This window comes from Lepidochelys kempii, chromosome 8, assembly GCF_965140265.1.
Source record: "Lepidochelys kempii isolate rLepKem1 chromosome 8, rLepKem1.hap2, whole genome shotgun sequence".
Lineage (NCBI taxonomy): Eukaryota > Metazoa > Chordata > Testudines > Cheloniidae > Lepidochelys > Lepidochelys kempii.
The window spans coordinates 36582363-36607542 of record NC_133263.1 but is presented as its reverse complement, the minus strand read 5'-3'; the positions used below and the strand labels follow the sequence as shown (position 1 = coordinate 36607542).

The 25180-nt window shown below is 39.2% G+C and overlaps 1 protein-coding gene across 4 annotated transcripts in view; it reads right to left on the bottom strand.

The window, feature by feature from the left end:
• Positions 1-224: 224 nt before the first annotated feature.
• Positions 225-25180, bottom strand: part of PURA (purine rich element binding protein A) — a 30457-nt gene continuing 5501 nt past the window's right edge. Inside the window, exons 2-4 of one of the 4 annotated variants that reach the window (XR_012160282.1) lie at positions 22757-24098; positions 17173-17253; positions 225-3710 (exon numbers count right to left, since the gene is read on the bottom strand). Coding sequence is in view for 1 of the 4 variants with exons in the window: in XM_073356051.1 (XP_073212152.1) it covers positions 23043-23969 (927 nt within the window). In the remaining 3 variants the exon portion in view is untranslated. Of the gene's footprint in view, positions 3711-17172; positions 17254-22149; positions 24099-25180 lie in introns of those variants that run through there. The other 3 variants (XR_012160283.1, XR_012160281.1, XM_073356051.1) reach the window with 3 other exon arrangements.

Here is a 25180-nt window from a genome sequence, read left to right as displayed (position 1 = left end):
GTTTACTTGTAACAAGCCACTTTCAGCTGAAAGAAAATGCCAGAATTCACAAAGTGAAAACTGTGGCTGCATAGTACCATTAGTTGGCGATATTTCAGCTATTAGCATACTGTTCCACTTTGGCATTATAATTTGTTTTGGATAGGAGAGAGAAATATCACGACGTAGATAACGTTGGAAAATGTTACACAGTAATCCTGTCAGAAATCTTGGGGAAACATATGTTTTCTGTCTTCCTCAGAACTTAATTTAAAACAAACGGATGCACTGGGGGGAAAAAAAACTGCTTCAGGAGATTTTAAAGAACAGCATGAGCTGAAAGACATTAGCTAAAAATTATTAATTTTCTGCATTAAAAATCAGCACTGATAAGAGCCATCTTAAATCAAATAATTTATTAAGTAATTACATGTAAACACTTTATATTTACTAGCAAATACAATGCTTGCTGTTCTTTTAAATAAGTAATTCAAAAAAATAAGAATCTATTATTAATGACAACAGTGATTAGAGATATCCATTCTACTGTACAGTGAGGAATTTGTTTTTTAATGAAGTTAACATCTTGATTTTTCTTGTTTTGTTTTTTGACTTAAAGGACATAAAACATAAATTTGAGCAGCACTCCAATATGATGTCAAAGCTGACTTTGGTCTATCAGCAAAGGCTAAACAAGTAATCACCCCAACTCTGGAATTTTAAAAATTTACTTGAGAAGCCAGATGGCAGGCCCTTCATAAACATCTTTCAAAAAATATATGCCTTTTTGTCATAAAACAGAGAAAATATAGTCAAAATGTGAAACACTTCTCTTCTAAATGGTAAAAAGAGTATGATTTCATTATTTGCATTCTAGAGTTAAGTTATCAACATACAATACAGGTACACATACACATATTCACAGAGTTTCTGAAATGTGGCCTATCATCTAAAATATTTTATCGTTCTGATATTGTTTGCCCAGATACACTAAAAACAAAAGAATGATAGCTGCTTACATAGTCAAATGAAAAATAAACATCTTTATTTTTTTGCCTACTTTATTTCAATTTTTAAATAAATTTTAAATAAGTCTGTACAAAGTATACTGTTACAGTATATATTTGTAAGTTAGCTAAAATGACTAAATATAACAACACTATAATAAGCAGCATATATTGGCACATCTCTAATAAAGATTAACTTGTAAACCCAAAAGTACCACCTGCTACAAAAACCTTGAGATATTTTGGATCCTTTAAGGAGAGTCATGTTGCAAATACATTAGAGATCAATCCTCCCTGGCCTCTGAAAGGAAAAAATACTTCGCTTTTGATAATTCTGCAGAGAACATGAAAATTTTAAAAGCAAACTGTTAAAGAGTTAAAAATCAGATGCAAATTAGTTTTTAAAAAGAAAATGTCTTTAGAGAACCTTAGGTTAATAAAACAAAGAATTTTAGAAAATCTAATTTATTTCCCCCATCAGTGCTGAGGAAGATGAAGAAAGTGATCACTCAGGACCTGATCCTGTTTCTGTGAAAGCTTTGCCACTGACTTTAAAGGGCAAAGGCTTGAGCCTTTAATTTGGACAATGAAAAAGATTTAATGTTCTGCAACTAGTCAATTTCTAGTTGCTTTCTGGCTTACGCACATTACCACAAAGCTGCAATATTTGGGATGCAAACACCGCTAGGGGGAATGCATACAGCCAAACAAACAAAAAATCTGTTTTCATTAGAATGTTTTTTTAAAATAATGAAAACATTTCTACTGAACTTGGCCTTTACAAATACTGTTTTTTACAAAAACTTAAAACTGATGTACAGTGTCCGTTTACTCATTATAAAGAGTTTTTTGATTTTCAATACATCAGATATTGCAGAGATTCTTGTTCACTGAAAACTGGCTGATAAGAGCCATTTACATTCAAGTATTCTCAAGTTTTAAAATGACAAGTTCCAAGTGCAGTTGTTTAGCTGCATTAGCTTTGTAAATCTGTAACTGTAATATTTCATTAAATTACCTTAGCATTGGGACTGAAGAGTATAAGTGTTACATTTCAAAGAAGAGACTCACCTCAAAACTTTTCTCCCAGAGAGATGTATTTAAATCAATGTTAATTTTTTTTATTTAAGTTAATCTTACATAGAATATAATGCAATACTGACTGCAGCAGGAACCACAGAAGTGGAACACCATTAAATAAATCTGAACTAACACAGATTAAACTTTGTTAAATATTTCTAAATTAATAAAATATTGACAGGATTATAAAATTACAATATTTACAGTAAGAAAAATCTAGAGTAATATATACCTTTAACAGGCTCTTTTCTCCAATTTGGGATTGCACAAGAATTATGAATATACGAAAGGTTCATCATAATAAAGCTGCTTTGTAATGTAATTTTCCATCAGTGCTAAAGAGAATAATCTATCACTGCCTTTTAAAGTAAGTGACTTCTCAAGGTGGGACGGAGTATTTGAGTACCAGACTGGGAACAGAAGTCCTCCTCAAGCCATCTGAAGATAATGTAGGACCAGTCTCAATTGCTCAGATTAAAGCTGCTGTACTACAGAACTGCCAGCAGTCAGAACCACACAGGCTGCAAAAGGGGAGGAAAGGTAGTTTTCAGCTCAGAAAATGTACTTACTGCTGGAAGACTCCAGTCACCATGGACTCCAACAAAGGTTGCAAGAGCTTTGATTTGTACTGAGAGCACAAAACCAGCAAAGATAACGAAAAACATCTAGGATAAAATTTGCAAATTGTGCTGCATCTCCTTAAAGGGACATTGTTCAGCTGAATAACTACAGAAAATAGTCTTGCATTATGAATGCTGTAGATACTTAAAATTGAAAGAATTTTTTTAAAACCCTTTTTTTTACTCTTTGCTTTTCACCTGTTTTGGAGAATGAAATTTGGCTGGTCTGTTTAGTCAGCTTCATTTTCTATTCCTTGCTAGCTTCTGTCTCTTATGTATGAGCACAATGCTGTTGTTTTTGGTTGCAAACATTACAAAGAGGTGTTTAAATACTTCCAAATCCTGTTCTGGGTTTTTAAGAATAAAACTGATTTTTGTCAAATGTATTTCTACTCAATTTTTTGTAAAATAACCAGAAAACCTAAATTTGTGGTCTAAACTACCCAACAATGTCCTTTTAAGTGTAACATTTCACTGTTTGACTCTTCTCTCAACTTCAAAGCATAGTTTTGTGAACAGTTTAAAAAAAGATCCTGTTCAAATTCTGTTTTTTCCCCTTTACCTATTGCAAGAGAGAACTTTCATTTTCTAGTGTATACTTTGAGATAAGTACTTTCTAAGACTAGGAATGAATATATGGGAACAGAACTACACACGATATTGTCAAATATCAGTCTCCTAATTATATATATTTTTAGGGATTTCTATAAGCGCTCACCACCACAGTTTACCTAAGCACCTATAGTCTGAAAAGTAAGTTTCCAAAAAAGTTTGAAATTTTAAACAACAATCTGTAAATTCACACCTACATTACCGATAGACGTTCTCTAGGTCCGTAAATTCCCTTTTCGGTAGTGCAGAGGAGGAAAACTAGGAAGAAAACTGTATCTTTCAATTACCTGAGAGATCACATAATTTATATTAAATGGGGGAGGATAGAGAGGAAATGACAACTGACCTTATAAACAAAGGTATGTTTAGGGCTTCTGATTTCAGGAATAAACCGATATTTACTCGTAAAAGTCTGCCAAAAAACAAAAACAAACACAGGATTACTGGTAAATATTGGTTTATATGGAGAAGAAAAAAAAATGTCATTGTGTTCCTGATTTCCATAGGTTAAACTTCTATAGTTTAAGGAATTTCACACTACAGGCAGACGGAAGAAACATGCCCAAGAAACAGGACAGTTTCAAACTGAATTGCTGACCACCCCCTAGCCTACCCCACTTCCAACAGAATATTTTTGGCAAATTAAGTGCCCCAAACCAGAAGCCTTATGTTGAAAGAAAAAGAAGACTTTAAAAAAACCTAACAAACCCTGTATGCCTTCTTCTGAATTTCATTCCCCACTTTCCAAACCACTGTAGTTAATTTAGCACTCCTGGAAGATGCTTGACTGATAGACAGCCTGGGAGACTGATGCTCTTTTCAGAATTACTTGAAAGAAATTCATTTGTACATAGTATGGTATCTCATCATCCCAACAACCACTTGGATTTCAGCCTTTGGGATTTTGATCATCATCCCACCACATGAGATATCATAAAATATACAGTATTTAATTTATCTGACTTTTAAATAAAGAATTTTCTTATAAGTGGTCATAAACCCTTTTGTTTTATTTACATGCGTATTTATTTCCAAAAATAAAGAGTTGGTCCACACTGGACATGAGAAGTGTTAAAAGTTTAACATCTAACTGAAATACAAGTAGTTCCATAATTCTGTGGTTGATTCAAACCACAGAAACATAGTATATGAGCCACAGACACATTTTTACATATAGCATTATATTCTCAATAATATTTACAAATATAAGGTCAAGATGACTAGAAACTCCCAGGGAACAGAACAGTGTGTCATGGCTAAAAAGAAAGAACAGCTTAAAAATAACCTAAATACAAAGGGAAAACAAAACTTTACATAAAACTTTTGGACAAAAAAATCCTCATTTAACTTTTCTGGTAGTCAAAATTTAAGATTAAAGTTTATGACATCTTGAATACCAACTACATTTAACTTCCTAAACACAAACTTAACAGCTACAGTAAACCAACTCACTAAGTATGTGAATGGCATTACAAATAGAGATTTCTTTATTTATTGTACCTTTTAAGATACAAGAATGCATGTGGCTGAAATACAAAATACCATGGCACTACAGAAGGGATTACACTCCATCAATACACCTGTTTACAAACTGGCCATTTTTGTTGATTATACATTTAAGTCGCAAGATGCGTTAATCTTACTAGGTGTTACATACACATGCACGGGAGAACATATGCCATGACAAGAACTGCAGAGAACTTGGACCTTATAAAGTTTCATGGCTACCTTCATACATGTAACTCCATGAAAGACCATTACACAGAGGAAAGCCCAAGCAAACAAAGTTTTACTCAGATGTGCTGAAGCACAGTGGGTCTGCAGGAAAGAATCTTCTTCCAAACATATACTCCAGCACACCTACGTACCCAACACCATGTTGTTATTAGATTGGGATGGAATTAGTACTTGCAGCCTGTAGATTCCCTCCCACACTGATTTTGGTCCTTGAATATTCACCCACTGGACATGCCTCCATTTGCCCAATTTTTACCCCCAGCTGCAGCATTAGGGGCAGAGAGTTGCTGCATACATGTCTGCCCCAGTAAATGACATTCCCTCCAGAACAGATTCTCTATTTTTTTGGCTTTCTAGCTCAGCAGAGTGCAGCTTGGCCTTAAAGCAGACCTGGAAAGGAAATATTTATACCCTTTTCTTTATCTTTATGGTGGCTGACAACTACCTGAAAGAGTTTGGTTTTTAGATGAAAGTTTCTTTCCCTACCTATTTTTTATATTAACAATTCAGATCTTGTCTACCTTGTGTTTCCTGGAAGACTATGGATGGTTAGGGACTGAGTAGATTTACAGTATCAGATATCTGGAAATGAAATCTGATCAATTAAGGAACTGCCTTTGTTTTTTTTTTTTTTACTCAGACTACTTAAAACTTATCTTTAAGTTTAACCTATTTATTATGTCAGATATCGAACAGCTGAAAACCACCTGAAGAGGCAACATCCTTGCCCTTATAGCTACCTATCTAGGTATTTATATGGACCCAATAATGGTATTATCTGAGTGCCTCCCAAGTGTTTAAAAACAGAAGAATATTTTTTCTCTACTGATCCCAGCCTTCATTTAAGAGCTGAGAGAGCCCCCAATCCATATACCTGGGTCCTCCTACAGAGACCCATAGTCAGTAAAATGGGAAAGACAAGACTTGACATTCCTGGTATTTCCATGATGAAAAACAAGCAGAAAAACATAACATATACAGCATTTTTCTCTCTTCAAGTCTTTGACACTCACATTAAGCTCAACCCAATGTGTACACAAGTACAGAACCTCATTTATAGAGCAGCAACAATAACTGAAATGTATACTCTAACTAGTTATTTAAAGGCAGATAGACTTAATACATTTGAAAAAAATCATACTACAAATTAAACGCCTGCTCTTAAAAATACCTCAACATAAAAATAGCCTTGCAGTTGTATAATTTGATGTACAGCCTAGAAAAATAAGAATTACCACTATTACTAGCCAGGTATGCAATCATCAACACAAGAAATCTTTTCTGACTTGTCTATATGCATTTCTCTATCTAATCCCAGATTAAAATGTAACAAATATGAAAACTTTAACTGTTAAAGGCCTAACCCCAAGGAACCCTTTGGTCATCATGGGACTCCCACTGGGCTCAATGCACATATGCAGGATCAGAACCCAAATCACTTTACAAACTGGATGATATACTTTAAACTACAAATATGGAGTATTAAATTGAAGTTAATGCTTTGGGGGGAAAAATCTGTGCTTTTTTTTTTTTTAAACCAAAAATTCTTTCAATGCGTAACTGCCACCTCATCAAGAAAAACAAACAAACAAACAAACAAACAGGAAAGCCCTGGAGACCTTTTAAACTATGGTATTAAAAACAATGAAACTTTAAGTGTTTAATTCACTCTGACCTCATAACAGTGCTCAGAATCTGGAGTAAAAGCCAAGCAATTAAAAATCAGGATCATGGGCTAATACGTGGGAAGAACCCAAACTAGGAGTTGTACATCAGAGGACATAGCCTCACTAAGTGCCTTACACAAAATGTCATCTACTTGTGGCCTAACCACCACAGACTGGAGTAACAAAGTAAATTGGAGATCAGACTAGTAGTCTTCCTAGTCCAATACCCTGTCTGACAGAGGACTCTCCAGAGGGTGATAAGGGTGCATAGATAGTGGCATAGTGTTCCCAATTTCTATCCCATTCTTCATGCATCTTAATTTTTTTTAAGCCCAACAATGCACCCGAGGTATTGCTAGCTATTTCTTCCACTGTGCTGTGCTATGTGTGTGCGCGCGCATGCATGCATTCCTCAGCATTGAATTCCACTTGCCTTCATGCTGCCTATTCACCTAGCTTTGCCAGACCCTTCTTAAGCTCCTCAGCCTTCTCTAGAATTGGGTAACCTAAATAACCTCACTGTTCACCCTCTTTTCTAAATAATCAGTTAATATTAGGGCTGTCAATTAATCAGAGTTAATTCATGCGATTAACTCAAAAAAATTAATCATGATTAAAAAAATTAATCATGATTAATCACACTGTTAAACAGTAGAATATCAATTGAAATGTATTAAATATTTTTGGATTTTTTCAAAAATATTGATTTCTATTACAACAGAATACAAAGTGTACAGTACTCACTTTATATGATTTTTTATTACAAATATTTGCACTGTAAAAATGGTAAAAGAAATAGTACTAGTGTTTTTCAGTTCACCTCATACAAGTACTGTAATGCAATCTCTATCGTGAAAGTGTAATTTACAAATGTAGATTTTTTTTGTTACATAACTGCATTCAAAAATAAAACAATGTAAAACTTTAGAGCCTACAAGTCCACTCAGTCCTAATTCTTGTTCAGCCAATTGCTAAGACAAACAAGTTTGTTTCCATTTACAGGAGATATTGCTGCCTGCTTCTTAATTATATCACCTGAAAGTCAGAAAAGGCATTCACATGGCACTTTTGTAGCCAGCATTGCAAGGTATTTACATGCCAGTTATGCTAAACATTTATATGCCCCTTCATGCTTCGGCCACCATTCCAGAGGACATGCTTCCATGCTGATGATGCTCATTAAAAATATAATGCGCTAATTAAATTTGTGACTGAACTCCTTGGGGGAGAACTGTATGTCTTCTGTTCTGTTTTACTCACATTCTGCCACAGTTATAGCAGTCTTGGACGATGACCCAGCACATGTTCTTTTTAACAATATTTTCACAGCAGATTTGACAAAACGCAAAGAAGGTACCAATGTGAGATTTCTAAAAATAGCTACAGCACTTTATCCAAAGTTTAAGAACTGAAGTGCCATCCAAAATCTGAGAGGGACAAGGTGTGGAGCATTCTTTCAAAAGTTTTAAAAGAGCAACACTTGATGCAGAAACCACAGAACCTGAACCACCACCACCACAAAAAAAAAAAAATCAATCTTCTGCTGGTGACATTTGACTCAGATGATGAAAATGAACATGCGTCAATCCGCTCTGCTTTGGATAGTTATTGAGCAGAACCCATCATCAGCATGGACGCATGTCCTCTGGAATGGTGGCTGAAGCATGAAGGGACATATGAATCTTTAGAGCATCTGGCACCTAAATATCTTGCGACGCCGGCTACAACAATGCCATGTAAATGCCTGTTCTCATTTTCAGGTGACATTGTAAACAAGAATCAGGCAGCATTATCTCCTGCAAACGTAAACAAACTTGTTTGTCTGAGTGATTGGCTGAACAAGAAGTAGGACTGAGTGGACTTGTAGGCTCTAAAGTTTTACATTATTTTAGGTTTTAATGCAATTTTTTTTGTACATAATTCTACATTTGTAAGTTCAACTTTCATGATAAAGAGATTGCACTATAGTCCTTGTATTAGGTGAACTGAAAAATACTATTTCTTTTGGTTTTCTTTACAGTGCAAATATTTTTAATCAAAAATAAATAAAGTGACCACTGTACACTTTGTATTGTGTTGTAATTGAAATCAATAGATTTGAAAATGTAGAAACATCCAAAAATATTTAAATAAATGGTATTCTATTATTGTTTAACAGCACGATTGAGATTATTATTTTTAAATCGCTTGACAGCCCTAGTTAATATATTAAACACGGGTTCTAATATGAAGCCTTGAGGCATCCACTGTTAACCTTTTTCCTACGATAAAAGCTAACGGTACCTTCCTATTGTTTTCTCTTCCTTAGCCAGTTTCTCATCCTCCAGGACTGAGATTCTCTCCTGCACCATAATCTAGTCAGGGAGCCTGATATGGCTTCCTGATTTTTAAGCAGTTAAAAGTGAGAGCAGTCTAGGGCCTATACATACATCAGTAGAGAAATGGCAAAACACAGGCACACTGCACTCCCACTGTCGGGGGGGCGGGGGCAGCCGGTATACGAGCCAGCTACACCGCTTTATACCAGTTGAGGACTCTCCCAGGCTGGGGGAATTCTCAGATGGCCAATTTGGGCCAGGATTCTGACCACTTTGTGCTGCTCGAGTGATACACAGTGGCCAGAACGAGGAAGATAACCTGCCCCCTTGCTCCCCGATATTACTTTACCTCTCACCCTATACTTAGTTTCCTTAGTAGCGTCTTGAACTGTCAAGGCTTTTAAAATATCCAAATACATTAGGTCAGCTAGTCCTCCATTACCCACTATTTTGTCAACGCATTCAAAAAAATCCTAGTAGATTATTAGAGGTTCAATTTTCCTTTGCAGAACCATTTCAATGTGACTACCTGGTACTAAAGCAAGAGTCTTTGGTTTGTAATTCCTAGGCTCACCCGTAACATTTTTTTTAAAAAGAGGTACAATATTTACTATATTGATATATTGTATATTGACGTGATCGTTCCCCTCTATTCGACATTGGTGAGGCCTCATCTGGAGTACTGTGTCCAGTTTTGGGCCCCACACTTCAAGAAGGATGTGGATAAATTGGAGAGAGTCCAGCGAAGGGCAACAAAAATGATTAGGGGTCTGGAACACATGAGTTATGAGGAGAGGCTGAGGGAGCTGGGATTGTTTAGCCTGCAGAAGAGAAGAATGAGGGGGGATTTGATAGCTGCTTTCAACTACCTGAAAGGGGGTTCCAAAGAGGATGGCTCTAGACTGTTCTCAATGGTAGCAGATGACAGAACGAGGAGTAATGGTCTCAAGTTGCAGTGGGGGAGGTTTAGATTGGATATTAGGAAAAACTTTTTCACTAAGAGGGTGGTGAAACACTGGAATGCGTTACCTAGGGAGGTGGTAGAATCTCCTTCCTTGGAGGTTTTTAAGGTCAGGCTTGACAAAGCCCTGGCTGGATGATTTAACTGGGAATTGGTCCTGCTTTGAGCAGGGGGTTGGACTAGATGACCTTCTGGGGTCCCTTCCAACCCTGATATTCTATGATTCTATGATACTACTGTTTAGTCCTCAAGTATACTGATCTTAATAAGGCATTTATTTTAGTTAGCAACTCAGCCATTTCATTCCCAAGTTCCTTCAGAACTCTTGGATGAGCTCTGATCTTGGTCATAACAGAGCTTTAATTTATTAGTTTGTTCCAGCAGCTCCTCTTTGGACACCTCGGTCTTTTCAGATAAGGAAGATGAGGTACTCTTAAAGGGTAGATCAAGTTCAGGTATCTCTCAAACTCTTCTGTGATGAAATTGATGCAGAGTCGTCACTCAGCTTCTCTGCAATGTCCTTGACCTCCTTAGTTGTTCCTTTTGCAGCCTCATACCTCAGTGAACCCAAATTCTCTCATAGCCTTCCTGCCTCTAACACACTTTAAAATTTCATTTGCTCTCAGCTCTTCAAAACCCCTTTTAACCCTAATTGCCTTTTTACATGTTACCTGCCATGGGTTTCTATCCACTTCACTTGGGTTAGACTTCCATTTTCAAAAAAATACTTGTTTGACTCCAGTAACTCTTATACCTTGCCATTTAACCACACTGATTTATGTCTTGACTCCCTGCTTTCTTTCAGCTTCAGGGCGATGCACACCTTCTTGAATGTTTATGACTTTTTGCGATACCTACGTACCCTCCTTGCTGAGTCTAAGGATTTTACTCTCATCCCTTTTGATGTTAGGGTCTGATTGACTAGCATTCTCATTTTCCTGAAATCTTCTTTTCCTAAATTTAGTATCACCTGGTTGGTTTTAGGTGTTATTTCTCCCTCTCCTGAGGGCATTGAACCTGTAATTATACCATGGTCATGATTACTTAATGGCTGAACTATAATTATTTCTTAAATCAATTCTTCTGTGTTATTTAGTCCTAAATCAAGAATCTCTCTTGAATAAGAAGCAATCATTTAAGGTGTCAAGAAATTACTTCTCCAAATTGTGCTCTATTTTGAGACCTGACCAGATCATACATGGGTAGCTGAAGTCACCCCTTATTAGTTTTATGAAGAATCAACTGCCTCTTTGCTCTCCTTCAACAATGAACAGTCAATAACTGTCCTCCTGGTCAGGAAGACAGTAATACAGTTGTATCCTTATAACTTGGGATTTGTCAATATGCAGATTCTAATGCATGATCCTCAACTCTAGTTCTCTCAAATTCGATGGAAATGTTTTAGATAGAGTGCTACTCGACCATCTCTATTACTTAATCTGTCCCTCCTCTATTGTTTATAGCCAGGTAATACAGTGTATCTGATTTTTATGACTCCACCATGTTTCAGTAATGCCTATTGTATCAAGTCCTCTTCCATTGCCAGACATTCTAGTTCATCTATTTTTAAGCCTCTTGCACTGGTACAAAGACACTTACAGTTTTTATTTTTGGCTGTGTGCCTATTTCTTAGTTAACTCCTTAGTCTGACACCCTTTTCCTTTTCTAGACTGTACTGTTGCAATCTCAACCTGCCTTTGCTCCATTTTCCACTGCATATTCTCTCCTAGATGCAGAGATCCCTTTCTATTGCTGACAACCCAAGCAGATGCCCTAGTCCAATCCAACTGCTCCACTGCACCTGTCAGCTTTCCTTCAGCTCCTAGTTTAAATAATCTTCTCAAAACCTTATCAACGTTCTGTGCCACCAGTCTGGTTCCACTTGGGTTAAAGCAGAACCCAATCCATTCTAGATAGGACCTCCTTACCCTCCAAAGCTCCTCAGTGCCTAATTTATTTACCCTTCAAACTCTTTGCGTCCTCTTCTCAGCTTCCCATTAACTCTCTAAGGCACCTCCCTGTCGAGCAGGCCCTACATGTAGCAATTAAAGCATTTCAGAAAAACGTACCACATAAATCCTAAACTGAAGCCTTTTTCCTAGTTACCTAAACATCTCCACATCCCGGATCCCAATATGTACCATAGCCACAGGCTTCTCCCCAGCACTCATTAGAAGTTTACCTAGGTATCTCTGAGATTTTTACTGTTGCACCCCTGAAGCAAGTCAGCAAACAGTTCTCACAGTAACCCTATACTTGACTATCCATATTTCTAATGATCTAATCTTCTGCCACTGCAGTACATCAACAATTCTCAACTATCCCCATCTTCTGAAGGGGCCTACTTTGGTGTGTGAATAACAGTCACTTTCCTCTATCAAAAGGTACATCCTCAATTAAGGGTTTTTCCCTTCATTTTGCCTTGCTGCCCTCCAATCATAAGACAGGCTTCCTCAAGTGGAGAACTAATTAAGCCAATCCTGAGATAAAACCAGTCTACAATATCTATATATGCTGTCTTTGTAAATAATTCTCTGTCTCCTCCTCCTCCTCCACTGCAGCGACTCTGGCCTCAAGATGCTTTACTGGGGCTCCAAGGACTACCAGTTCCTTGCGCTGCTTGTACAGATGTGCCATATATCCACAAGGCAAGCAGTCATTCTGTACCTGGTGCAGTAATCTAGGTAGTTGCCATCAAATTAATCTGTGCTACCGCCATAATCGAACTAGGAATTATGACTCTGTTACTGGATACTAAAGTTTTATCTTTCAGTTAGAAGCCAAGGTCTATTTGCTTTACTTTGGCCCACCAAGAGTTTGATTCAGCATACAAGTTACTGTATAGCGCTGCAAAAGCTTGCGGAAACCAATTTCCCAGGACTTTCATTGCCTAATGCAGCATGGAAACCCAACATATTTTTTTGCTGAATCAAGCTCTTAACGCAGTGTGATCAAAAGGCCTATCTGCAAACTGAACTACATATGCTGACCAAAAGAAAAACCATCATTACATATCAGTTTAAAGAATTTAATTCACAAATGTTAATTGTAGAAAATAGCTCTTAGGCCATCTAATCCATCACCCTGCAACACTGCCATGCAGTACTGAGAGACCTCTCCAGAATCCACATCAGTTGTCCTCTGTCTGGTCTTGCCTTGAACAGATATGCCCCAGTGACAACAACTCCATCATCTCAGCCTGTAGACAAATTATTTCATAAAAATATCCCTCCTACGAAAACCTGAATTCTCTCTCTCACACACACTATTTTTATATAGAATTGCACCTCTCCATTAAAAACAAAATATCCTGATAAACGAATGGCAAATTATGGATTCTCCTACAATTATGGACTCATCAGCTTATTGGAAGTTATAATGCCATCTCCTATAGAGTCAGAGAGTCTAAGGCCAGAAGGGACCACCAGATCTCCTAATCGGACCTCCTGCATATCACAGGCCCTCATTCACCCTTCTTAATACAATCCATTATCAAAAATCTTGGCAACTTGCCCAGAAATTGAAATGTTAGCTCTGCAGAAAGCAGGTTCCAAACACATGAGCTGTTCTCTGAAGACACGCTGCCCAGCGTTTAGTCCCTCATGATTGTAGCAGGGGACTGCCGGATTTGAGCACCTCTGCTATGGTATCATAGAAGGAAAAGGGCAGACAATGGTAGAAAGGGTCCCAAACTTTGGTAGACATCCAGCACACCTAGAGTGGGGTTCACGTGGACAACACATCTCAGAGAGCCACAACTGTCTACCTGTGTGCTACTGAAAAATTAGAATTCTTGATTGTTGCTGGCACCTAATCACCCAAAAGCAGCTGGGAACCCAATAAACTCCTAAAGTTGCAAACCTGGATCACAAAAGCCAGAGACGCCCTCCTAAATGAGAACTGAAATAGTCCCCTGTCAATTCTTCAAACTGTCTACTCCAGCCAACAAGAATGATCTTAGTCTTATATGGGCTGACCCACTGCCAGTTAGTCTTTATTCAAGCTCCAGTCTCAGCTAAGCACTGAGTAAATTACTACATTGTGCCAGATTACGTGGGATGAGAACACAGAACTAGGTTTCACACACCCCCTCCCATACTAACGACACCATAGCCCATATTTCCTCACAAACCATGCTTAAAGCTCCACACACACACTGAACAAAAGCACAGAACACAACTCTGTGGAATGCTTAGCACAGGTGACCAAGTACCCAGGACTGTGATATGGGATCTCTCAGAAAAAAGGGAACTGAGCCACTCAAGACAGACTCCATATACTCCTGCTAGGGTCAAAACCTCTTCCTGGCCAAGTTAACTAATAGCTCTATATAAATCAGCTAAGACATCTGATTATCTGCCACCAGGCGGCCAGCAACCAAGAAAACCCCCAGGCATAGTCTCAGTATCACTTTCAGGACTAACCCAGACCGGTGTGGGTCAAGATGACCTGGGAATCCAGGTGTTGTTGCAGCTGTCTTTCTACAGCCTTCTCCACAAAACAGAGTGATAAAATGAAGAGTATGTCAGCATCAAGATTTTTATTTTGAGCAAGGGTCTAATCATTTTCTTAAGAGCAGTGGGCACTTTAAAAGAAGTGTCACCTAACGGACTCTGCCAATCAGCTCTTATAACATCCTTCACATCATCCCATTGGTTCTCACTAGCCAAGAGGCATATATATCAAGTTGCAAGTTCTAGCCTAAAGCTTCCTCAGCATCTCTGTGATCAACAGTAGAGGCAAATTAGTCTTTTTTCCCCTCCTACACAGCTTCAGAATAGGATTTCAGAAACTCTGCACCTTAATCAGTCAGGCTTAGTACATGGCTTCCATCATCAGCTCCAATTCCCCACTCACTACAGTGTCCTATGAGGAAAAAGCTAAGGAAGAGGCTGTGTAGGAGCCTCGGTTACTTATAGCCAATGACAGAAGTGATGATGAGCCAACTGGCCACCAGAGCAGTCAACCTGCTAAAGAGCAGGCTGAGCAGTATTATCCCCAAACAGGCGCCATTAGCCTCTGAGGTTGGGCCAAAGAGGGGCGCCCTTCAGCCTGATGACAGCGGTGGAGCGGTGGGTGAGCAGACCAGAGTACAACATCCATGCCCGAAGGCCTCTAATCCAAGCTCAAAAACAAAATGCAGAGGGTGGCCAGGAATTGACATGGATACAGAAACTACCTACAACAGTCCCCTGGTGGTCATCATGAAATCCCAAGGCATCTGATAAGAGACATCATCTACACGGAGAACGAAATCACCCCAATATAAGTAGAACTCTAGTTACCAGTGCAGGCTGTCCTCTGCATTAAACTTCTTAGGACCAAATTTTCCTCTCAGTTACACAGGTACAACCATACTGGCATCAGATATACAGAAAAGCTTCACAGAGGAGAATCCAGCAATCTCCCTTTTGTGCTCTTACACATCATCAAGTACTTATACTGCACATTAAATATTAACTGATTTTTAAAGATATAGACCTGATGTGCTCTAGTCTCTCAACACTTCACTTTTAGGTTTTACTGAAATTGCAGGTTGCAGAGTTTATACCTTGTTCCCAGTGAACTGTACAGCACTGGACTTCAGTGAGTGGGACTCTATTTCCCCACTCACCATCTGGGACTTACTGTGTCACTACTGCTCACCTGCCAGTCTGCTGTGCAGGTTTTACACTACCATGGAACTTGGGGTGCTAGACATGCCAGTCTCACAGAACAAATGAAGTGGAGGTAGTATGCACTAGAAAGCACAGTATTTGTCTTTGACTGATAAACTAATGTATTTGTCTGGGGACCCATTGTCTGACAAAGATACTTCAAAAGAGCACATCAGGTACTATGCCACAGCAACTATTAATCATTCTCCCTTTGCTCAAAGGACTTCCTCTGCTCCATCCTAAGGTAACACTTCTAGAAAATATTTCCAAGAACTGTTGCAGAATGCAGCTGCCTGCTTGGTAAGAGAACTGCAAACATCCAGCCCCCTATGAGCTACCCTGGTTATAAGGCAAAAAGTTTGAGAGTTAATTGATGATAAATCTACCTCTTAATCTAGGCCTGAGGTGCTTGAACAACCCTCTCGCAGTTTTAGAGTATACATCTTCAAAGCCATCTAGCTCTGCTGGACCATTTTCTTCCCATCTTGAGGTTCTATTGAAAGTGGGCCTGGTCCTTCTCAGTTCCCGGACCACAATTATGGGCTCTCCCTGAAGGACGCCAGAGTCCACCCGGGGCTAATAGAAAGGCTTTGTATTTGTGTTAGTATACCTTGCTCTCTTTTCATAACCTCTTCCAGTTCAAATCACTTTCTTTGTGCCGAGTTTGCTGGTTAGAGCAACTCATTTTCCTGAGACAGTGGATCCAGTTTTGGTTTATTTCTTTTAGTTTCACACAATGTCCTAGATGTATGGAAACCAACACTAGAAAATAAATCCCCGCTCTACCCTTCAGTTCCCATATACTTCTCTAATCACAATTTTAAGTGTATTGAACTACCCAATTAGCCAGTTGAGAGTTTGGTACTCCGCTCCTATATGCCATCTAGGGCTATTAAGATGCATTATACTGATAAACTCAACGTGTGACCCTAATAACCCTCACATGCTTTGTATTTCACAAATCATGGAATACATTTCAAACCACTATATAAGATGACTTTACTTGGCCCTCATGGATGCCACTCTACCCTGTTCAGACAAATGACAGTTTTCACAGTAACTACTATACTTCGAAAGACAAAAGCAGAGGGAGACTAAAAAAAAACCAACACAAAGCAAACTAAAGACAACTATCTGGCATGAATGTGTGAGTGAGGAGATGGAGTAGCTCTTGTTTGAGAAGACATGCAGAACCGATTCCTGGCCTCACCACTCCAACACACAAATTCCTTGCTGCCAAAATTTAGAGAAGCATTTTTCATTTTCATTCAGACCATTACTCTCAGTAATTCCAAACACACAAGAGCTCAGTTTTAAAAGAATGCCAAACATTTTAGGTCCAAAGTTTAGGTTTTGGCTAACAACATTTCTAATGTTACTAGGTTTAGAGAAGTTCATTAAATTAAAATTCCATGAACTTTTAAAAAAAATATATATGCCACCTCCCTGCCATGTTTGCAACCCACACACAAAGCTTTTTGCACAATGGTAGAGAACCAGAGTGTTAAACTGACTGAAACCAAAATGAACCTACCCAGTGTAAAGTGACGCCATTAATCTCGTTTCTCTCTCAAGTTATCTTTCATTTTACAAGCAACATGCAAGATTCCCACAGCTGAAAGATTAGAGAAAAAAATCTCAGATTAGTTTGTCCTTTTTGTCAACACATCATTTTGACAGCACTCTGCATGCAATCAGTTTCACTGTTACACTACCAAAACTTCACTAGCCTCAGTTTCCCCCATTTTTGTGGGGGAGGGTAAAGAGGAGTAAAAAGCTTTATGAAGTACAAAGAGAATATTTTTTTTAAAAATAATAAAATGTGGCTGTTAAAGCACAAAAACTGGCAGGGGACTCAGAAGCAGAGGTAGAACCTGCTACTACTTTAACCTTTTTCCAAACTGTCTAGATATCAAAACTGACCTTGACTTTTCAACTATCCAAACTGAGTTAACAGCAAAAAAGTAGACAGCTAACATGGGAGGTGAAAAGTGAAGGTAAAGTAAATCTGAAAATTTTAAAAAGCTAATGTTTAGCATAATAATGGATTTTTAAAACAATTTTTAATTTAAAAAAAAATCTTGACAGTGTTCACTAGCAGGAAGCTCTCCAGAATGAACTTCAGCAAATTCCTTTCAGAAAACTACCATGAATTAGGAGTAGATTTCTGAATGAGCAATCCGATTTCTAACTAGCTGATCACACACAGATGCTCATTTTCTACAAACTGAGTTGGTAAAAAACAGAAAATTCAGCACTGCTAGTTATACTCTGAGTTTTCATGTTTTGTGTAAGTTCCCATAAAGTTTAAACCTGTTTTAGCATTCTTGTACATCAATGTCAGGATATCCACCTCCATCCCCGACAGCTTTGGAAATAATAGGAACAAGTCAATCAGATTTGGTATATGCCCTGAAATGGAAAGTCTGGACTTAAAAAAAAAAAGAAGTTAGCGCTTATGAAAGTTGCTGAATCCACTGAAGTCCTTAATCCAAAATGGTCAGCTTATTTTTTGCTTAAAAAGCTTTAAAATGTTTATCTTAGAGAAATTAAAATGGAGGAGACTGACCTTTGAGGAAGGGGGAAGAAACATGTAAAGGAGCAAAAATGTAACATGGTAACCTTGTAAGGCTTTGAGGAAACTAAGGGGTTTTTTCTTCTTAAAGGCCAGAAAAAAGTAATCCAAGGGTCAGTTTGAGAATTTACAGATACTAGATTAAGTAAAGGTGGACGCATAGTCAAGAACTTCAGATTTGAATTATTAAAAAGTTGTATGCATTAGGCATTAGATAAAAATGCATATCTACCAAATCTTCACTGACAATAAAAGTTACTTGGATATGAAAAATCACTTCAATTTATGTTGTCAATATTTATCCTTTTCCCCCCTCCTCCCACTCCATTCCTCCCCAAATTCAGTTTACTTTTTTCTTGGGAGACGTATAGCACCACTGCATTAGAACGTACAAGAAATGAAAACAGTGAGTACAACTGATATAGATCCATTGACTTTTTATTACAAATTTACTTGATCACGTGGCTTCAAAAAGTTTAAATCAATACCCTATTTTCTGTATGCTAGTACAAAGCAAAATCTATTTTACAAATTAAATACCTAAAAATTTGACAAAAATAAAGTTTTATGGAAAACAGTTATAAAAATCTTAAATCCCCTTTTACGAAGGTAAGAGGTAACATTCCCTCCCCACCCCTGCAGTCGTTATACAATATTAACGTTCATATTTTTAGAATAGGTAGGTATATTATATTTTGCTGTTAGCATACAAAAGTCATACTAATCACTTTATTTGTATATACTCCAGTTAGTGCACGAATGCCATCTGATTGTAATATAATCAACTATCTTTAATTGAATCCTAATTTACATTTAATAGTTTGCATAGTTTGAAAGGGATAAAGGTTATACTACAGCTAATCATAAAAAGAGTGATTACAGTGCTATTTTTAAAGGCAACAAAGTAATTGCTCCCAAATGAAGTTATCGGTCTGCTCTAGGCAGGGGTTAAAATTACCAGCAGCTTTCTGCCTTGCCCGATATGACTGTTACATCTCACTAGCCATTCGAAGTGGACAGCCTCTCTCTTTAGAATGTCTGAAAAGTTCTTAGTAAATTGCTAGTTTTGCACTACTTCTCAAAGAACGCTACACTAAGTAAATTTCAACCCCTGCAAGGGATACTCAAAAAAGTGACACTGTCAAGTATTTTTTTTTTAAATAAAAGGTTTTAATTTTTAAAACTCTCCATTGTGTATGATGCCCTCTGAGAAGTTTGAAAAGAACACCCACTCCTCACCCCTATACCGGATTTTTCTATTCGGTGACAACTGAATTTCCCTCCTCCACTTCATAGGGTGCAAAAGCCAACTTGGCTTTACTTGTAAACTTCCTTGTTGTCATAGGCAGCTTCAATGATTTCCGCACAGTTCTGGTTTGTTAGTTAGCTTTTGCTCCCCCTGTGGCTGGATGGCTGCCTCTTGCAGCACAAGCAGAACAATAAATAAGAGGCATGAATCAACAGTGGCTAATTTTTTTTATTTAATTTCTCAGAGACAGAGCAATTTTTTTTAAACAAAAAAAAATGAACTTAGAATCTGGAGGACATTCTCCATTAGATTATAACCGCTTTAAAGAGAGGTCATATTTAATTATAAATTACTTGACAGTGTCCCTTTAACTTAAAAATAAACGTATGTCAGTATTGCAATGAATTTCAAGTTTTCTTGCAGTTAGTCATATAAAGTAGTTTTATCATGCTCTTGGACCTTTTCTACAAGACATTTAAAAGCATATCAAGGAAAATATAAGGCATATTTTTCAGGAATTAAATTTCTTGGCACATTTGAGCATACTGTCTTTTTTAGAACAACACATATGGTCAAATATACCATTACCTTTATTCGTCTAACATTAAACAGGGTTTTCCAACTGTATTTTGTTTTAAATACTGAGATAAAAAACCTTGGTAAAGTACCAAGCACCTCAGGAAAAAAAATGAGATGCCAATAAAATTAAATAAAATCCTTTACAGTCATTTAGTCTTTCATCAATATCATTTATAAATTCCTAGAATATCTGGATGTGGATTTAATTTAAAACAAAACACAAAAATAAAACACTGACCACAAGTTCTCAGACACTGTTCACAACACTTTGCTAAACTGTGTTAAGCTGTAATGGTATGAATGGAACTGCAACAACCCATGCACTTCTTCACCCAATCAGATACCATGTAGGATCTGAATTTTACAGGTAAAGATTTCCCTTTAGTCAATGTTGACCCTGGGGAAAAGCCTGTGTATTTAACAAAGCTTATATTAACTCAAAAGTAAGGAAGGACACTTTGCAGTATTTTCACTGACTCACACTACTTATTGCTGATAACGTAGAACACTTGTAACTATGAGCAATGTGTGTCAATCTGCAGTATAACTTTTAAAACCGTAGTAAACAGTAGAACCAAGACATAGTCAAGTAGCAATACCAAAACAATTAACTTCCCTAACTACATCTAGCAGCATGGAGAATGCAGTCCTTTCCACATCACTGTTGAATTACAATAAATGAAACTGCTCATCAAACCCTCCAATTAAAAAAGCAGGTTATTAGACATTTACGTGCAATTGAGAACCATTTCAAATATCACATTATGCACTATGAAAGCTTATTTTTACTATCTGGAAACAGGAAAAGTGCACCTTAATGAAGCAATTTAATCATTTCCAGTGATTATTACAGAAACAAATCCTTAACTTCTGAACTGTCATCTCATATTTAACTTTCTGTGAATACTAATAGCAAACTTTTTTAAAGGGAAATGCGTGCAATGGAAATAGCTTTGTTTTGACACTTGCAGTACATCTCCAAAACCAGAGAACTATATTTTTAATGGAAAAAAAACCCCCATCAGAAAATAAAAATCCTTTAAACAAACTTTCCCCCCCTCTTCTAGGCTAGATCCTTTACAATCAATGAGAAGCAGAGATAACTTCCTGTTCCAACAGGTGATGTCTTCTATATACAGCAGTTAGGTCTACACGGCTAAATTTGTCAAGAATGTTAAGAAAAATGATTGCATCCCAATAACTTTTTAGTTGAACAACATTCTTGTTTTTCTTAAATGTTTTCTACAGAATTGAAACCAGAAAATTTACTGTTTAAGGCATCTTTTATAACATTTTCTCTTCACTCATAATGATGATAGTCATGCAGCAGTTTAATGATAAAAATATATTAATATTTTACTATACAGCAGCAAGAAGTTAGTCAATTAAAAGCACACAAACTTTTTAAAAGAAAAACCTGTAAAAAGTCTATTACTATAAATATTTCAATTTGGAGAACACAATTTGACAAATTAGTGTTCTGTTAAATTCTGCATTTTCATATCCTACACTTTTACTATATCTCACAAGTACATACTTTTGATAGAAGGCTTGTACACTTGGGGGTCACAACTACATTTATAATGTATGTAGCCAGTATAACTAGCACCACAGCTACATGGAAATCCTTTACATACACCATCTTGGCTTTCACTTTTAAATGAAACTCAAAATCCATGGCTCAGTAGGATTACTCTATAATTGTGTTGCACTGATTTCTATAACAGGCCTACATAAGTTAATAGCACTGGCACAAATCAAAGTATAGGTGCAGACCTTTTACAAGTTTAGGAGATAGTGCTAGTGCCAGTGACCACACAAAAGACTCACTACCTGTTGTCCAAAAACAGGTTTACTGGAAATTGCTGCACATTAGGTAAGTACTTTAAGTACACATAATAAAAAAAATATATTATGAACAATACAAGTACATCTCATATACACAATAATGACAATACGCCTACTTAGTTGTAAACCAAACAGGTGCAGAAAATTGTGGGAGGAGATTCTTTACTTTTTTTCTGGGTTTTTTTTGTTTTATTTTGTTGTTGTTTTTTTTTACTATTTGAATAACTTTGGTTCAAACGTAAAAATCACAAGTTAGCAAATTTCATTTAAATGCCTTTTTTAATAATTTTTCTTCATGTTCACAGAAGTTTCACTGACCATTTTATATGTTTAAGGTCCAGATGCAATGCATATTGTATAAAAGAGAGCACTTATTGTTTACCTTGCATGAATTAAACCTACGTACCTTTTAACTCTACAAACTTCTGCATAACATTTAGACAAAGCTCAGACACACAGCATGCCTAGCCCTCATATATATACACATCTCTAATCACAGGTATATAGGGTGTCAAATATACTATAATAACCTCCATGTAAGGTTTGAAATTTGGTAACAAAATGAGAAGAAAAAACTAAAAATATTATTTTACGTGTTCTAAAATATCTCTTTTTTTGTGCTAAAGTCAAATGTTAGCTCAACATGAAAAGGACTTTTTTTATATAATTCAGCATTATTATAATCTTGACCATTTTTGCAAACACTTTTAATAATAATAGCTTAAACGTGTACAAAAGTTCTTGGTTAATTAGGGAAATAAACACTCAGTTCTTTATATTTTTTTTTAATCAAGTAGGAAACACAGTTCATATATAATGTTATTACTTTTTTTTGTTTTTTTTTGTTTGTTTTTAGCAGCTGCTTACTGTTTTATATGGTGGATAAAGTGGAGGAACATCCAGCGATGGGTGGCCAGTCGGAGAAGTTGCTGAGCTGTCAGTTTGTGGAGGTTGGTTGAGTGGGTGGTGCTCCCTTGGAGTTATTAACAGGTACATTGTTTTTTGTTGGTTTTACTTTTTTTTTTTGTATTTATCTCTCTCTGGTTCTGTGTCTGGGGTTCTCTTTATTACAGTATAAGTCTCTGTCTGTGTGTGTGTCTGTGTGTGTGTCTCTGTGCAGCAGGCAGGGAGGCAGCCAGGAGCCAAGTCGGGATCAATCCTCCTCCGGCTCGTCGGCCTGCAGCAGGGCTCCGGGGGGCCCGGCGGCGGCGGCGCTGCTCTCAGTCTCCGCCTGCGGCTCGGGCCCAGAGGCGGCGGCGGCGGCCCGCTTGTCCCGCTGCTTCTCCTGGATCTTCTTCATCTCCTCCGAGTACTTGCAGAAGGTGTGGCCGAACTTGGCCCACACCTTGTAGGGGACGGTGATGGAGTTGCGGTAGGTGGGCTTCACCTCGCTCACCCGCATGAACACGCCGTACTTGTTGGAGCCCACGTCGAAGAAGAAGCGCTTGTTGTCCACAGTCAAGGAGGTGCCCTCGGGCAGCTCGGCCGGCTCCTCCTCCACGCCGTAGTCGTCGATGAGCTTGGCCAGGGCGTCGCGGAACTCGATGAGCCCCTGCGCCGGCAGCGCGATGGTCTGGCCCTGCGTGGAGCCCAGGCCGGGCCCCCGGTTGACGGTCTGGCGGATGCGGAGGAAGCGGCCGCGCTGGTTCTCCTTCAGATCCATGTAGTACTTGCGGTTCTCCCGCACCAGAAACTCGCTCTTCAGCGCCCGGCGCGGCTCGTCGGCGGCCTGCGCCAGCTCGGGCGGCTGGCTGGGGCCCAGCTGCGCGTAGTGCTCGATGAAGTCGCCCAGGTAGTCGCGGAACTCCACGGCCACCGACATGGAGAGCGTGAGGCGGCTCTTGTTGCCGCCCGCGCCCACCTCGGCGATCTTGAGGAAGCGGCCCTTGGCGTTCTGCTTCACGTCCAGGTAGAAGCGCTTGTTCTGGATGTCCACTCGCTTGGAGGCCAGCTCCTGGGTCTCGTGCTGCAGGCCGCCCCCCGGCCCCCCGCCGCCGCCGCCGCCGGAGCCCGACCCCCCGGCGCCCGGCGCGCCCCCGCCGCCGCCGCCCTGCTCGCTGCCACTGTCTCTGTCCGCCATGATGCTGCCCGCCCTGCGCCCGGCCGCCCGTCCGCTGCCGCCTCCGCCTGCCGCTTCCCTGCTCCGCCCGCCGCCGCCGCCGCCGCTGCTGCAACCCCCACAGCCACCAGCCGGCCGCTCTCGCGAGATCTGCGGGAGAGAGAGGAGAGAGCGGGTAACACGGCAGAGAGAGGCGTACAGTACGGGGCGCCCTACTGTACAGGAGGCAGCGCCGCGCCGGACGGACAGACAGACAGACAGACCGGCCCCCACCCCTCCCCTCCTCCACGGCGCGCTGCCCCCGGCCCCGCCCCCCGCGCGCGCAGGGCTCCGCTGCATCCCCAGCCGGCCCCCCTCCCGGCGCGTGCACACCAGCCCCAGCCTGCTCCCCCGGGGCACGCAGCTCCAGCAGCTCGGGCCCCTTCTCCGAAGAAGGGAACACAGTTAAAAGTCTCCCCCCATCCCACCCCACAATACAGCAGGATCGTGGCCAGCTCGCCCCCCGAGCTTTGGCGCAAGTGAAAGAAGGGGCAGGGACTGCAGATCAATCCCCACAAGCCGCCTCGTCCGCTAGTTTTTAAAAGCTGCCTTTAAAAATAACTCCACATAAATCATTGCAAGCCGCCTCGTCCTCGAGCTTTAAAAGCGGCCTTTAAAAATGACGGCAATGCCACTCGTTGGCAGAGCCCTATTAAATGCAATGAACGACCAGGAGGACAGTTACCTTCAGATAAGTTTGCTCAGGTAACAGGAGAAGCTGGGCTATTCCTAGCATAACGGGGAGAGCACAGTATCTCAACACGGTACTCAAGTCCTGGCATAACGATCATGGCGAGAAAATGCACAATAGCTGGCCCTGCGGGTCCCCTGGATAACATCATGTACCAAAATAACCGTCCCTGTGTTTTCTGAAGGTATACTACTCCGGTGATTGAACCAAACGCATTCGCCCAGAGTGGAAAGACATTGCTAAATTCTCGCTGCACGTTAGATCTGCTGTGACCTTTTGAGATGATCCAGTTTTTCCATTCATTGCAGAACCCCCCCCCCCCAAACACTAAATACCACACGCTAACCCCCTGCCAAAGCAGACACCCACATACACAACCGCACAGTAGCACAGATCAGAACGGAGCTGCAGCTGTGGTTTCTATTAACTCATTTCTAACCTTTGTCTGGAGAGGGTTAAATACATATTGAATTGAATTATAAAAATGACTGTTCCTCCAGCC